The sequence below is a fragment of the Mustela nigripes genome, chromosome 5, assembly GCF_022355385.1.
Source record: "Mustela nigripes isolate SB6536 chromosome 5, MUSNIG.SB6536, whole genome shotgun sequence".
Classification (NCBI taxonomy): Eukaryota; Metazoa; Chordata; class Mammalia; order Carnivora; family Mustelidae; genus Mustela; species Mustela nigripes.
Genome location: NC_081561.1, coordinates 97,426,867 through 97,443,539, shown reverse-complemented (window position 1 = coordinate 97,443,539; position 16,673 = coordinate 97,426,867). Strand labels below are relative to the sequence as shown.

General features: G+C 34.6%; 1 protein-coding gene and 1 pseudogene across 7 annotated transcripts in view; both read right to left on the bottom strand.

Moving 5' to 3' along the window:
- SENP6 (SUMO specific peptidase 6) overlaps positions 1-16,673 on the bottom strand; it is a 124,672-nt gene that overhangs the window by 57,155 nt on the left and 50,844 nt on the right. For all 7 annotated transcript variants that reach the window (XM_059400945.1, XM_059400948.1, XM_059400951.1 and 4 more), the window contains one exon: positions 11,999-12,069. In XM_059400945.1, the coding sequence (XP_059256928.1) occupies positions 11,999-12,069 (71 nt within the window). The remainder of the gene's footprint in view (positions 1-11,998; positions 12,070-16,673) is intronic.
- LOC132018869 (U6 spliceosomal RNA) lies at positions 15,146-15,246 on the bottom strand (annotated as a pseudogene).

The window sequence follows — 16,673 nt, the reverse complement described above, 5'->3', positions numbered from 1 at the left end:
TCCTCATGATCTTTGCTTATAAACAATGCTAATTTATATTATAAAATTCTTACGTTTTGGTTAAAATAATATTTCACAATGTATATAATGAAGAATAACCAAAACTTGGAAACAAGGAGAGATGGCTGAGTTAGAGGATCTGGAACTCACTTCTTCCCTCAGGCACCAAGACAACAACTACATACAATACATCTCACTCTGAAAATGACTTTAAGATTACCAGAACAGATCTTCCACAGTTTAAAAAAAAAATAAAGGAAAAGGCACATTGAAAAGGAAGGGTATGAGGGCCAGCAGTGCAGTCTGGAACAAAATCCCCCACAGGCAACCCCAAAGTGGGTGGGATATTAGTTCTCATTGAGGAGTGAGGGGATCAAGTTAGGCACCCTAACTCTGGGAATCCAACCAAGAAGACAAGCCACCATAACACCTAGCTTTGAAAATCAGCAAGGATTAACTCCAAGAACTTTGAAAATCAGTAGGCCTTAACTCTGTGAAAGCTGGTGGACTGTAAGTAAAAAAGACTCTGCTCTTAAAGAGCTAGTGCATTATATCACTTAGCACTTTGAAAAGTACCTGGGTTATACATGAAAGAGATTCACTGACTAAGTTTAGGGCAGGTATGGAAGGACCAGGGATATATAGGAGGTTTCTCCAAAAATAAAAATACTGGGAAACACCATTTTTCTTGTGCTTCAGTCTAGCTTGACCAGACACTTGGAGGTGCCAGTTATAATACTATCTATCTTACTATAGTGCACTGCTTACTCCTCCCCAGCATTTGCCCTGACTCAAGCAGCCAAACCCCATGTGTGCCTGCAAAGCACCTGCCACAACACCCCACCCAGTGAGCACTGTCAGGGACAGTGCCTCTCCTACAAGCAGACTCACAGCAGTTGCAGCTGTACCTCTCAGCCAGGTGTGCCAAGAGCTAACCCTACCCATCAGCAAGGCCACCACAGCCACAGCCAGACCTGCTCACCAGTATACCCACAAAAGTCATGGCTTTGTCACAACAGGAAGGTGTACACACAACCTATACAGGGGATACCCCTGGAGGACCCGTTTCTAGTGACTGGGGTTAATGTGCTACCCAACCTCATAGGATGCCTTCTATATAATACCACTGCTTTCAAGATCAGAAGTAGGTGACCTACCCAATACAAAGAAACAAACAGAGAGTCAGAAAAATGAGAACACAGTGAGATATGTTCCAAACAAAAGAAGTAAGACAAAACCTCAGAAAAAGAACTAAATGAAATGGAGATACATGATTTGCCCAATGAAGAATTCAAAGTAAAAAAAAAAAAATTCAAAGTAGTGGTCATAAAGAGGCTCACTGGACATGAAAGAGCAGATGAACAAAACAACAACTCTGACATAGAGATAAAAAATTTAAAAAGAGCCAATCAGAGCTGAAGAATACAAAAGTCGAAATTAAAAATACATTAGAGGGAATCAACATCAAATTAGAGAATGCAGGAGAACGGATGAACAATCTGGAAGATATGATAATGCAAACTACCCACGCTGAACAGTAAAACAAACAAACAAAAAAGGACAGGTTAAGAAATCTCTGGGACAACATCAAGTATATTAACATCAAGTATAATTAACATTCATATTATATGGGTCCCAAGGAAGGAAGAAAAAGGGGCAGATAATTTAATTAAAGAAATAGTGACTGAAAACCTCCCTAACTTAGGGAAGGAAACAGATATCCAGGTAAAGAAGCAGAGAGAGAGAGAACCCCAAACAAGTTGAAGCCAGAGAGGTCCATACCAAAACAGATAATAAGATCTCAAAGATTAAAGATAAAGTGAAAATCTTAAAAACAGCAGGAGAAAAAACAAATAGTTACGTAAGAGGGAAACCACATTAAGGCTACCAGCTGATTTTTCAGCAGAAACTTTGCTGACCAGAAGGGAGTAGTATGATTATATTCGAAGTGATGAAAGGGAAAAACCCACAACCAAGAATACTTTACTAGGTAAGCTACATGTTCAGAATTAAAGGAAAGCTAAAGAGTTTCCAAGACAAACACAAGTTAAAGAAGTTCATCATCACTAAACTACCTTACAAGAAATGTTAAGGGGACTTTGTTTTTTTAAGATTTATTTTTATTATTTATTGAGAGAGAGAGAGAGAGAGATAGAAAATGTGTGAGAGTGAGTGCAAACAGGGAAGGGCAGAAGGAATGGGAGAAGCAGGTTCCTCATTGAGCAGGGAGCCCAATGCAGGGCTTGATCCCAGGACCATGGAATCAAGACCTGAGCTGAAGGCAAACTCTCAACCCACTGAGCCACCCAGGTACCCCAGGACTATAAAAGCTTGTGCACAGCAAATGAAACCATCAAGAAAATGAAAAAGAAACCTACCGAATAGAAGAAGATATCTGTAAATAATATTATTTGATAGGGGATTAATATCCAAAACATATAAAGAACTCATACAACTCAAAATCAAAAAGACAAATAATCCAGATAAAAAATGAGCAGAGGATCTGAAAAGACATTTTTCCAAAGACAAACACATGAGAAGATGAATCAACATTACTAATAATCAGGAAAATGCAAACAAAACCATGATGAGATAGCACCTCACATGCCAGTTAGAATGGCTAATCAAAAAGACAAGAAATAGCAAGTGTTGATGAAGATGTGGAGGAAAGGGAATCCTTGCTCCCTATGAATGGGAATATAAACTGGTATAGCCCCTATGAAAAACAGTATGGAGGTTCCTCAAAAAATTAAAAAGAAGAAATACCACAAGACCCAGTAATTCCACTACTGGGTATTTACCCAAAGAATTATTTTTAAAATTGAATTTGAAATGATTTATCCACTACTATGTTTACAAAAACACACATACACACACACAAAAAGGAAATTTTGCCATTCAGTGACAATACAGACCTAGAGGATATAGTGCTAAGCAAAATAAATCAAACAGAAAGACTTCATAATTTCACTTACGTGTGGAATCTAAAAAAAAAAAAATCAATCAAACAAACAGCAGAAACAGACTCATAAACTGATGGTGGCCAAGAGGGGCAAGGGAGGGCAAAATGAGTCAAAAGAACTAAGGATACAGGCTTCCAGTTATGGAATGAATAAATCACAAGGATAAAAGGCAAAGCATAAGAAACAGTCAATGTAACTTTAATTGTGTTGTATGGTGACAGATGGTAGATACACTTGTGGTGAGCACAGCATAATTTACAGAGTTGTCGAATCACTACGTTGTACACCTGAAACTATTGTGATATTTTACGTCAACCATACTTCAGTAAAAATACTATTAATAAAAGAATAACCAGAACTTTACGTTGCAGCCCTGTTCTGGTAGCTCTACTCTACTTTTCATTCCTCACCAGATCTCCTCACACACTAGACCACTTTTGTCAAGAGTACCAATATTCTCCTCAGGCTATTCTGTTACTAAGGCAGCAGAAGTACTTTTCACACTGAATCAATCAACGGAATCAATCTCTCTCTCTCACACACACACACACAAACACACACACAATTTTTTGTAAGTTAGTTATTCTTCTTAGATTAGTAATGAAAGGGTCATGTGAATGGCTCTGTAGGATAAGCATCCAACTCTTATTAGTTTTGGCTCAGGTCATGATCTCAGGATCGTGAAATTGAGCCCTGTGACAAACTCTCCCTTTGCCTATCCTTCCCTAAAATAAAAAATAATAATACTTAGTAATGAGAAAAAATTTTAATTCAAACACTGGCTACAACTGTTTAGATGAAGGAAACTAAACTAATGGTTTTTTATGTTCAAGAAATACGAAAGGATTTTCCTCATTACTTTTCAATGTAAATTTAATTTTCATTAGGGATATAATTAGAATTTTTAAGTGAGCAACAAAAACGGGACAGTATTTATTACAATCTGATTTTATCAGTAAAGATTTAAGTATGCAAGAAGATAATGTATGTTTCTAAAACATGTTAATGAATCTACAAACCAAAATGTTCTACCTGTATAATCCCAAATTTGTTAAATATTTCCATATTCCTATCTTCAATATCCTATCTTTTAATTTTTTTAAATAAGATTACCTGCACATAGAAATCAACATTATGTAATATTTGAGTTTGATATACAATACTGTGTTAAGAAGACTATATCATTATTCTTGTTATTATAATCACATAGAGTTGCACTAAGTGCATTGTACTTTCTCAGCCTTTGCCCGTTCAAACACCTTTACTTTCCTGGACATCAAAGCTGAAATCTAAGTAACAGTTGACTTCTCCTTGTGCCTCCTTCCTCACATTCAAGGAATTCTATTAACAGCTCTTAAATTCTTTCTTCCTCTCGAACATCACTGCCACTACATTTCAGATACTTAGCTCTTGCCAAATTGATTTTCCTCACTCCAAATGAGCTTGGTTTAAATCCTTTCCCACTACTGCCAAAGTGATCTAAAAAAAAAATATGACTATCATTCTAATGCTTAAAATAGCTCAATGAATCTAGTAACTAAGGAAAAAATTCAGAACCAAAGCTCTTCACACAGCATGTTTGTGCTGATGTTCCAGTCTTCCAAACAAACTGTACTTCAAAGGGATGTATTTTTCCAGTGTTTTTCCTTTCATCCTCTTACATATATTGCTATTGTCTCCACAAGTAAAGCCCTCCCTATTTATCTAAGTAAATTCAAACTATTCTTTGTTAAGCTATGTCTGCCTCACGCTAAGCATGCATAAACAGTGTTTGGAGCTTCCACAGTATTTTATCTGTACTTCTATTAGCACCTCATTTTATTTACTGTTATTATTTGTACTGATCTGTTTCATCCCATTATACAGTCAGCTCTGAAAGAGCAGAAGTCATGTTTTAGCCACGTATTTTCCCAGTGTCTAGAAACTGCACAAGCTAATAAGGGCTTGAAAAATGTTTACTGGATGAATGAATCACATTACAAAAGACAAAACCATGTGACACACTTTAAAAAGATAAAATTAGGGGCGCCTGGGTGGCTCAGTGGGTTAAAGCCTCTGCCTTCAGCCCAGGTCATGATCTCAGGGTCCTGGGATGGAGCTTCCCCTGCCCCTCTCTCTGCCTGCCTTTCTGCCTACTTGTGATCTCTGTCTGTCAAATAAATAAAATCTTTAAAAAAAAAAAAAAAGGATGAAATTACATGGGTGAAAAGAATGCTGTTATTATGTAATCTCTGAAAATGCGTTAACTTTGCCACACAGAAATACTGATTCACTCGCACATCTAGAAACATAGACTTAGCCTCCAGACAAAGAAGAGAAACTAAAAGCTTCTCTAATATCTGAGGTTACAGAGAAGCTACTCTAGTCCAGAGCAGCCAAGTTTTAGTTATCACTCCTATGAAGATTAAATTACTTTGTTAGACTTAGACATAAAAAGCAGTTTCCATACAATGAGTATTAAAGAGGGATAAGAAGAAAACAGAATGTTCACTCAAGACCACAAGAACACCAAGATTAGGACATTTCTTGTTGGACTTTCTAGTGCAACATCTTTTTACTTATTTTTTATTTTTTAAAATATTTTATTTATTTGAGAGAGAGAGACAGAGACAGAATGAACCTGCTGGCAGGGAGGACAGTGGGGAAGGGAGAAGCAGACTCCCCACTGAGCAGGGAGCCCAAAACAGGCTTGATCCCAGAACCCTGAGATAATGACTTGAGCTGAAGTCATATGCCTAACTGAATGAGCCACCCAGCTGTCCCTCAACATCTTTTTAATATACCATACTATCTCCAGCTAAGCAGAAAAGGTGAGCATATGGGAGCTATTATGGCATAAGTACAAGTAATTAATGGGCTGAATACAGAGAATAAATTTTTAATCTAATTTTAAAAAAGGTCCTTCATAAAAAGAAATGTTCATGTCAGCTTTATTCATAATAGTCAAAAACTGGAAACAACCCAGGGGTCTAATATCAGGAGAATGAATAAACAAATTGGTACATTTGTATAATGGAATACTAAAAACGAACAAACTACAAATGCATGCAAAAACACAGTTCAATCCCTCCAAAATTATCCTGAATGAAAAAAGTCTTACATAAAAGAGTTCATAATGTATTATTCCAGTTATATGAAGTTCTAGAATAGGTAAAAATTAGTCTATGCAGGGAAAAATCAGAACAATGACTACCTTTGACAGGGCAGGAATGAAGACTAACTGGGAAGGAAGATGAAAGAACTTTCTGAGGTGATGATACTATCTTATTGTGTACTTACAGGGATTTGAGTTAGAAAGGTTTGTGTACTTGTTAAAATTTATTAAACTGTATACTTAAGATCTGTGCATTTCACTGTATATAAAATTTTTATTTCAAAGAAGAAAACTATGAACACATCTTGAACTGTAAATAATGATATACCTGAAGTGTTTAGTAGTAAAGTGTACTGGTGTCTGCAATTTACTCAACTGCAGTTTACTCTAAAATGCATAAAAAGATAAATTCATATACAAATAAATGTAATAAGGCAACCACAGAAAAGTGTTAATTGTAGAATCTATGTGGTAGAAACATGTGTATTTACCATAAAAGTCTTTCAACTTTTCTGATGTTTGAAAATTTTAATAACAGAAGCTGGAGGTAGAGTAGGGCAAGGAAGGTCCTTAACTTTCTTGTTTGACAATTAGTTGTGATATTACTAATACGCTGGAAAATATAAACCCCAAGGATAGTAATAGAATACAAAACAACTATCTTTATTCTCGTTATACATTTGCTGATTTTTAAAAAAGATTTTATTTATTTATTTGACAGAAAGAGAGAGACAGAGCACAAGCAAAGGGAGCAAAAGGCAGAGGGAGAAACAGGCTTTCCATGGAGCAAGGAGCCCAATGTGGAGCTCAATCCCAGGACCCTGGGATCATGACGCTTAACTGACTGAGCCACCCAGGTGCTCCTACATATTTGCTTTTAAATTATTTTTATAGTCTTTCAAAAGATAAAGACAAACCAGAACAGTTAGTTTTCTCCATCAAATAGCAGCCACCATGATTGATTTTCAATGTAAAATAAAACTAGTCATGTATTATGTTCTTGTTACAGCCTCCTTAAAGAAAAAAATCACTTGTGGCTATGCTAAATAAGTGATAAACAGGCAAAGCCACAATAGACAGACATGGAAAAAAAGAAGAAATTCAAATGGCCATTGTAATGCCTCACCAATAATGAAGGAAATGTGGAAAAACAAATACTATTTCCCTATCAGACTAGCAATGCCTAAATGATAATAGCTAATGCTGCTGGAAGACAATGAAAAACCAGACATACTCAAATGCTGTTTGTTGGAAGCTGACACACCCTTTTAAAAAAGGCCATCTGGCAGTAACGTATCATAAATCTTATAAACTATGTCCCTATAACTTTATTACTATATAACTTTATTATTATTAAATCCCATTCTCTAGGGATTTAATCTAAGGAAATAATAGATCCAATACACAAGATATATATCCTAGATTATTATTCATAATATATACTATCAAACCATTGAAAACAACCTACATTATGGTATGTAAGTACAATGGTCACTATTCATTAAAAAATAATTACAGAGACTTGGATACATTAACTTGTAAACAAGTCCCTCTAAAGTAAACTCATCCATTTGATTCTTAAACTTCTTTTGATTTTGTTTCCAATGCTGGTTTTCCTCTGATATCTAATATCTTTTTAAAATTTTATTTTAAAGATTTTATTTACTTACTTGACAGACAGAGAGAGATCACAAGGAGGCAGAGAGGCAGGCAGGGAGAGAGGGGAAGCAGTCTCCCCGATGAGCAGAGAGCTCGATGGTGGGACTCAATCCCAGGACCCTGAGACCATAACCTGAGCCAAAGGCAGACACTCAACCCACTGAGCCACCCAGGTACCCCGATATTCCATTATCTTTTTTTTTTAAGATTTTATTTATTTATTTGACAGACGGAGATCACAAGTAGGCAGAGAGGCAGGCAGAGAGAGAGGAGGAAGCAGGCTCCCCACCAAGCAGAGAGCCCAATGCGGGGCTCAATCCCAGGACCCTGGAATCATGACCTGAGCTGAAGGCAGAGGCCTTTACCCACTAGCCACCCAGGTGCCCCATATCTTTTAATAAGAGTATAGAAACCAGATTTAATATCACAACAAAGTCAAAAGGCAAGTTATAGAACAGTATATATATATATATATATATATATATATATATAGCATGAATGCTTAAAAAAAATGGATATGCACAGAAAAAACTTGGGAAGTTATATATTAAAATGCTAATGAAATATATACAGATTGGTTAAGAATAAAGGTATATTTTTCTTTTGCACATGGATTAAATAGTATAAATCAGGTGATTAAAGTTGTAATCATAATGTATTTACGATAAGAATATAATTAAATGTTCAACATCGATCCATTCTCTGTGACGTGGATACAAAGAACAGTAGCAGAAAAGAAGAAAAATCTTAATTTATAGTTATATAGTTATTGTCAGTCTTTATATTTAGAAAAAATGCAAAAAGAACACCAAACAAATGAAGCAACAGAATATGTAGTTCTGACCAAAAATTATACTTAATAGTTTACAAGCTTCAATTTTATCCCAGAGAGCTGCTTATCAATGCTACCGAGTGCTGACGTATGACTATACTTGTCAAAATTCATATTGAAAGTGTCTCTTAAATGCAAAATAAAGGGGAAAAATAAGTAATTGAGAATATCACCTTAGATGTTAGGAACTATAAAAAGACAGTGATTTCTTTTTAGGAGAAAATTATTCTAGGTGCTATGCAGCAACTACTAATCCTGAGTTTGAACTGTCAATGTTTTAAAAACCATCTCCAAAGGAAATCCTAAAATAAAATACAATCTTTATGCAACAATATATGCAGTATTATTATAGCACTGTTATTCACCTATACTCAAATATACATGTACCCTTCCTGACACAAAAGCTACAATGTTTATGAGTTAAATACAGTTAAATATATTATCTGAGATGGAAGGTATAAATAAACAAGTAAGAGAGGAGGTATAGCTTTTCCCTACATGAGCATTCCCATTAATAAATGTAAAAGAAATTAAGAAAACAAGAAAATCACCATCAGATAAATACCAAGTAATAACAGTTACCAGCAAGATCCACCAATGGATGCTAAAGTGAGTGGGTGAAAGCTTAAGGAAAAACAGGGTAGTTGTGTAGTTTTAGAGTATCTTCACTCAAGGTAACTTTATTAAATACAAAGAAAAAAAATTTTTCTTTTATAGTGAGAAACCCAGCAGAAACCTAACTCCAAGAGATGGTAGTTAACATAAACAGACATCAACATCACCCTTGATATGATGTGTTTTAAAGACATATCACTTTTGTAGAAGTCTTGCCAAAACACGTAGCCTCAGTCTAATCATAAGACACCATCATATAAACTAAAATTGAGAGGCATTCTACAAAGTAATTGATCATTGTTCTTCAAAACTGTCAGAGAAACTTAAGAGACATGACAAATAATGTACTATGAGATCCCAAACTGGATTTTAGAGAGAAAATATTAGTGAAAAACTGGTGAAATAGCTCAGTTAAGAATGTTATACCAAATGCCAATTTCTTACGTTTGATAAATGTACTACTGTGACGTAAGATGTTACAATAGGGGAAGTGTAATAAGTAAAGGGTAAATGGGTAAATGGGTATACTAAAAATGGTCTTCCATACCATTTCTACAATTTTTTCTCTAAGTCAAAAATTATCTCAAAATTGGGGTGGCTGGGTGGCTCAGTGGGTTAAGCTGCTGCCTTCGGCTCAGGTCATGATCTCAGGGTCCGGGGATCAAGCTCTGCATCAGGCTCTCTGCTCAGCAGGGAGCCTGCTTCATCCTCTCTCTCTGCCTGCCTCTCTGTCTACTTGTGATCTCTGTCTGTCAAATAAATAAATAAAATCTTAAAAAAAAATTCTCTCAAAATTTAAAAAAATCTAAAGATTATTCTCACCTAAAGAATGTCATCAAGTAAGTTTTAAAAATTATTAGTAACAAACCTGGGCCAACTGGTCTCTAAAACTGTAAGAATGGGCCAAATCACTTTTATCACCAAAATGCTTTTGTGCAATGAGAATGATAATATCTATTGTGCAGTTCTTCTCTGAGGATTAAAAATAACTCTCTTTCCGGTCTAGCAAGAAAACAGTAAAGCACAGTGGTAACGAGCATGGGCTTTGGTATCAAATAGACCTACATTGCAATACCAGCTCCATGTCTGTGAGCAAGTTGTGTAATCCCGCTGTGCTTCTGTTTCCTCTGTACAAAATGGAGGTAAAGTTAAATTAAGCTTAAAGGATCTTGGATAATGAGTTAGAGTAAAAGTAAATAATGAACATAAAGCGTTTGACTCAGCATCCAGTAGAGTTCAAAAAGGATTTAAGATATAACAGAATGAGTGTTGAAGTGGGTAGTCACTATTAACAAACTTAATGAGCATAACCATGTAGTGCCAAGTGCAATAATTCATATTCATAACTGCAAAGTTATTAAGAAAGGATGAAGTTTGGAATATTCTTATCCTAAAATAGGGATACGTTCAATATACGATTTGATTTCCCCTCAGAGTAGCAAAGAATATAGGTGCTTTAAAAAAGAAACTCCTAGAGAGGGGAACCTGTTGGTGGGAATGCAAGGTGGTGCAACCACTCTGGAAAGCAGCATGGAGGTTCCTCAAAAAGTTGAAAATAGAGCTACTGCACTACTGGGTATTTACCCTAAAGATACAAACGCAGTGATCCGAAGGGGAATGTGCACCTGAATGTTTATAGCAGCAATGTCAACAATAGCAAACTATTGAAAGAACCTAGATGTCCATCAACAGATGAATGGTTCAAGAAGATGTGGTATATATATAATGGAGTACTATGCAGCCACCAAAAAATGAAATCTTGCCATTTGTGATAGTGTGGATGGAACTAGAGGGTATTATGCTTAGTGAAATAAGTCAGTTGGAGAAAGACAACTATCATAAGATCTCCCTGTTATGAGGAAGTGGAGATGCAACATGGGGGGCTTGGGGGGGGGGTAGGAAAAGAATAAATCAAACAAGATGGGATCGGAAGGGAGACAAACCGTAAGTGACTCTTAATCTCACAAAATAAACTGAGGGTTGCTGGAGGGAGGGGGGTCGAGAGAGAGGAGTGGGGTTATGGACATTGGGGAGGGTATGTGCTATGGTGAGTGCTGTGAAGTGTGTAAACCTGGTGATTTACAGACCTATATCCCTGGGGATAAAAATACATTATATGTTTATAAAACAAAAAACAAAAACTCCTAGCTACCAGGAAAACCCAGCTTAAATTATTAGTTAATTAAACCCAGTTTAAATTATTAGATTTTCTAAATGAACCAACAGTGCTACAGTTTAAGCAAGAAAAGGCCTGGAACAAACAAGACACACAGATTAAGAATCACTATTCTAGTTAATAAAAATCAATTTGATGTGACATATTTTCCATAAATATTATTTGCCTTTATTTTTTTACTAGTATGAGTATATTAAAAGATTATTTCAGTGAAAATAATAATTTCTATGCACAACTATTTTCCAACTTATGTTATTAACAAAATTTATCAGGTATGGTCTCTTTTTAATTCAGTCGTTGCCTAATATATTCTAAATTTTAGGATCATAACCATTTAAAACTATATCATACAAGATTACAATACAGTTCAATAAAACAATTTTGAAGCTATTATAACCCATCTATAGTAAATATGTGGACCCTGAATTTATTGAAAATGCTAATTTAAAAAAAGATTCACACTGTAATCTCATTGTGCAACTATTCCCTGATAATTTTAGGTCACAATAAAGTAAGATTTCATATCAGTTATAAGAAAGGCTTTTCTACATATAGCTATATACTTGGGAATATTCTAAAACAAGTGTGTGTCTCTTTTACCTTTCATACAACTATTCAAAACCCTTCACAGGTATTAACAACTAAAACTGTACACTTACCAACACCTTGAGGCCGACTCAACCTTACAGAATTATTTTCAAATTTTTGGACATGAGGAGGGTATTCTTTCCTAAAAAAGGAAATTTAGAGATTTAATAGAAAAAATATTTTCAAAACAAAAAGGCTGAGGGAATACTTACAATATGTTTACTAAAGGCAAACCATAACTTCTTTGCCATATAAAAAAAGTGATACTATAAAATAATAAAACTATATAATACAAATATAGTAAAGCTTAATACACTGTAAGGTCCCTAAGAACAGTGACTACATTTTATTTAGTCTTAATCTGTCAAAGCCCATAGCAAGCAGACTTTCAAATAAATAGTTAATACTAAGAAAATCCAAATTATTGTCCTTTCAAAGTAGTCACCAAAGCTATATGGTGCACAAAACTTTAGTTTTCTTTTGGAACTACCTTCATAATCAATTTATAAAAACCACATTAAAAAAAGAACATGTAATACTTCATTGTCACATGTTTTCTGAATTAAAAAATCAGCTTAATCATACCCAATTTGCCCAATTTTACTGTAAATGCTTATAGCTGTTTAAAAACAGTGAATTAAAAATAAAATCAGTGACTAAAGGGAATAAATGGTGATTAAAATACTAGTCTTGAGGAAAATTTCAAAATCAGTATAAAAAATGTTATGTACAAAACCAGCAATTCTGGAACAAGTATTTTAGTCTTACACTATGAATACCTTATGGAGATGTAATTATACCTTAAAAAATACAGTAAATTATATTGTCAGACTTCATATACAATTTTCAGGATTTTGAAAATAATCCTTAGTAAATAAAGATTCTAAAACAGTACATAAGTCCAAATATACACTAATTTGGGGGTAAATTAAAAAAAAACTATAGCTAGTTATGTGATAAAACTATTAAAGATTTATAAAAAGTGCAACAGATCATGAAGCTATAATAGCTACTTATCCACCCTAAATAAAAAATTTCTTAAAATACTCCCATTTTACTTAGCTAGAGAATTAAAAATAAGAGGCTACACTATTATTTATAAATTCATTCACCCTAGTGATCAATACCAATCAGAGCATATAAGTAAACAAAAATCCTAAAGAAATTTTTCCTGCAAGATTTCATACTCTTATGTTGTAAAAGTTAAAACATCTAAATTAAAAACAAAATAGAATGACATAAGGAGAAAATAGCAAGAGTACTGATAGTAGTGTATCTGTAATAGCAGTTAGCAGTTCGTGAGCATCATGTGCCAGGTACTGTTCTAAGGGCTTTATATCTATTAAGTACTTTAATCCTCAAAATTACCTTATAAATTATATTATTATTATTAGCACTTTATAGATGAGACTGAGGTACAATACAGTTAGTTAACTTGCCTATGCTCACATAACTATTAAATAGCAATGACAGAATCTGAAAGCTGGCAAACTGCCTCAATACTATGAGTAATAGAATTTTCATGATTATTGAGCAGCATTATTTGTACAACTGGGCAATTTCTACTCTGACAGAATTTTAAGATTCATGAAGATATGAGTTTTAAGGATGAGAATTTGCTTTGAGATAGTAGTAGTACTAGCACTTATGAAGGAGGTAGGTATTCAGCTAATTATACTAAACTTAAAATAAAACTCATGTTTTTGTATTTCATATACTTTCACACTAAGAGGATATAATATAGTCTTATCTTTAACTCAAACAATTGGCTTTTTAATCTCTAATTTTTATAACTCTTCAGTTTGGAAAATAAAGATACCAACTTTAAAATGCAACAGAGGCAATGAATTCAAAGCAAAATATGATGATACTAGCATGGTCAACTCCAAAAGCTCTTTATTTTTAAAATAGTGGCTAATACAAATAGCATACATTCTTAAATACTAAGGATTATCAATACAGAAAATAATTATTTGACAGAAAACGGGCACAAAATCTGAAAATACCAGTATTTTGGTTTTTTTTAGTTTGAACCTACTTGATTACTTATTCTGGGGTATGCTATAAATACAGGTTTATTCACTAATACCTGACATAAATCACCTGACACAACCAATCATACACATGCATGGACTGGTGAAAATGCTGCATTAAATGCACTGTATTCTTTGCTATCTGACAGTGCCCTAAACCATGCCTTGCTAATGGGGAACAATCACCACAGGGAATGTATCATATAATAACCTTGACTACCACATATTATAATGAAAGGTTAATAAACTATTCTGTATATTGGCCAACATTTCCAGGTCTTATGGCCACAACATAATGAATATTTCCCTATATAAACAAGGAAACTTAATTTTTCTTTGTAATGAATAAATTACAGAAATAAAAGTATACCTTCAAATTTAATACACAAATACAAGAATTTCAGGATGAAAGTATTACTGGTAAGAAAATTTTTGAAAACTTTCCAGCCATAAACTATCTTGTATTCTTTAAAATAGATTATTTTTAAAAAATTGTTAGGTTATCAAAAATCAAGTTTTATGTTAATTTCTTGGGTTGAGGGCTTCATCACTCTACAGATACAAAAATTTCAAACTCCAAATAGTTCAAACCTAGGATTTCTCAGTGGGTATTTTTCTCACTTTTAAGCAAGCAGCACAGAAACTTCCCTGTCATGTTATCTACAAGGTGGGGATTTTTTTTGCTTTAAGGGTTTGTGTTTTGTGTAGAAGTTGAAACAAAAACAAAAGCAAACAAAAAAACCCTCACCTCAAGGACCCAACACTTTGTAAGCAGCATAAAACAATTGAAAAGCTTTCCTCCTCCTGTGCAGAATTCTTCAAATAACCTCAAAATGCTCTGCATATTAAGGGCTAGAGAGCCCTCAGCCTGAAAGTTTTCTTTTAAATAAGCTTAATTTTGTAATAATTTTACATATCCAGAAGATTTGAAAAGACAATTGAGAATTATATCCCTCATCCAGTTTCTCCTAATGTTAGCGCCTTCATCATCACACAAATGTCAAAAACAAACAAAAAAAACCCAACAATGGTACACTACTATTAAGTAAATCCCAAACTTTATTTGAATTTCACCAACTATCTTAGTTTTGGACTTTGGGAATCCTTTCAGTTGGTTCCTGTGTCCCCTGGATGTGACATCATTTTTTCTTTATTCTGGTAAAATACATATAGTGCAATATTTACAGAAATATAGAATGCTTCATAATCTACCTGTAATCCTTACACAAGGTCCATGAAAATCTTCTCTGTAATGTTAAAATTTTAGTATATGGGCTTTTGAGGCAAGTATTCTTTTGTTTTTTGAGTACCTGGTTTCTAATAACACTACCTCCTCTTGGAGAAAATCTATTGTAACAAGCGAACATATTCTTTATACTCCTCTCAATCCCATTCTAAAGGAAAAGGAGTAGCTGATGTTGCCTGTCACCTAAACTTTTCTAGACTCTGGGATTCAAGAGCTTATGAGGGTTTCCATGCCCTCAGTACTATTCTCTCTCTCCTATTGTGCCTAAACCTGAACATGGCAACCAACTAGCTCTTCTTAAAAGACTCAACATTTTTGTTGTATTCCAGGATCTAGGTAAAAGCTGGCACCTTTCCTTGGGGCTCTTTACTCTATGGGACATCATGATCACAGGTTGGGATCTCCTCTGTACATAACATCATAATCTCTTTTTGTGGAAGGTGATGAAAGGAGCCTGCTTCTCTCTCTGCTTGCAGTCAAATAGGTAAATATTTTTTTTTTTTAAGATTTACTTATTTATTTGACAGAGAAAGAGTATACAAGCAGGCAGAGCAACAGGCAGAGAGAGAGGGAGAAGCAGACTCCCCAGCAAGCAGGGATCCCAATGTGGGGCTCAATCCCAAGACCCTGAAATCATGACCAGAACTGAAGGCAGACACTTAACTAAGCCACCGTGGTGCCCCAATAAACAAAATCTTTAAAAAAAAAAAAAAATTAAGTTTCTCTGAAATGCAATCTAAAGAAACCATACTGACACTCTCTATAACATCACCCAATTGTGCTTCTTTACATAGAACTTATTATTTCAGGGTGCCTGGGTGGCTCAGTCAGTTAAGCAACTGTCTTTGGCTCAGGTCATGATCCCAGGGGCCTGGGACTGACTCTTTCACCAATCCCTACTCAGCAGGGAGTCTGCTTCTCCCTTTTTCTCCCGCCTCTCCCCCTGTGCTCATGCTTGCTCACTCACTCTAATAAAAAAGTAAAATCTGTTTTTTTTTAAAAGAACCTATTATTCCATGTCTTACTTGTTCATTATCAGTCTTTGCCCATCAAAATGTAAGCCACAGGAGTGCAGGATCTTGTCTGTTTTGTTCACCACTGTACCCTTATGCTCAGACTATAGCAAGCACTTGAAAAATACTTGGAATGAATAAATGTGTATATCTAAATAAAAGTGCATTTATCAGGTCAAATAACTGTATAAACATTGCTGTAAAAAGATGGTATTGTAATCAAAAATTGAACCACTACTCCCCATCATGCAGAAATTTAAAATACTCATTTTTTGGCCAAGGTACAAAGATCATAATTCAGTCATTTAAAGACACCGCAAACTTTTTTTGTATTTACTGACTGGACATCTTGGTTGGAAATAGGAAATACTAGGACTCTCTAGTTTGTTTACTCTTCCTGGTCTTTTTCTAAGGTTTCCATATTCAATCACTGTTTTTTTTACACTATGTTTTA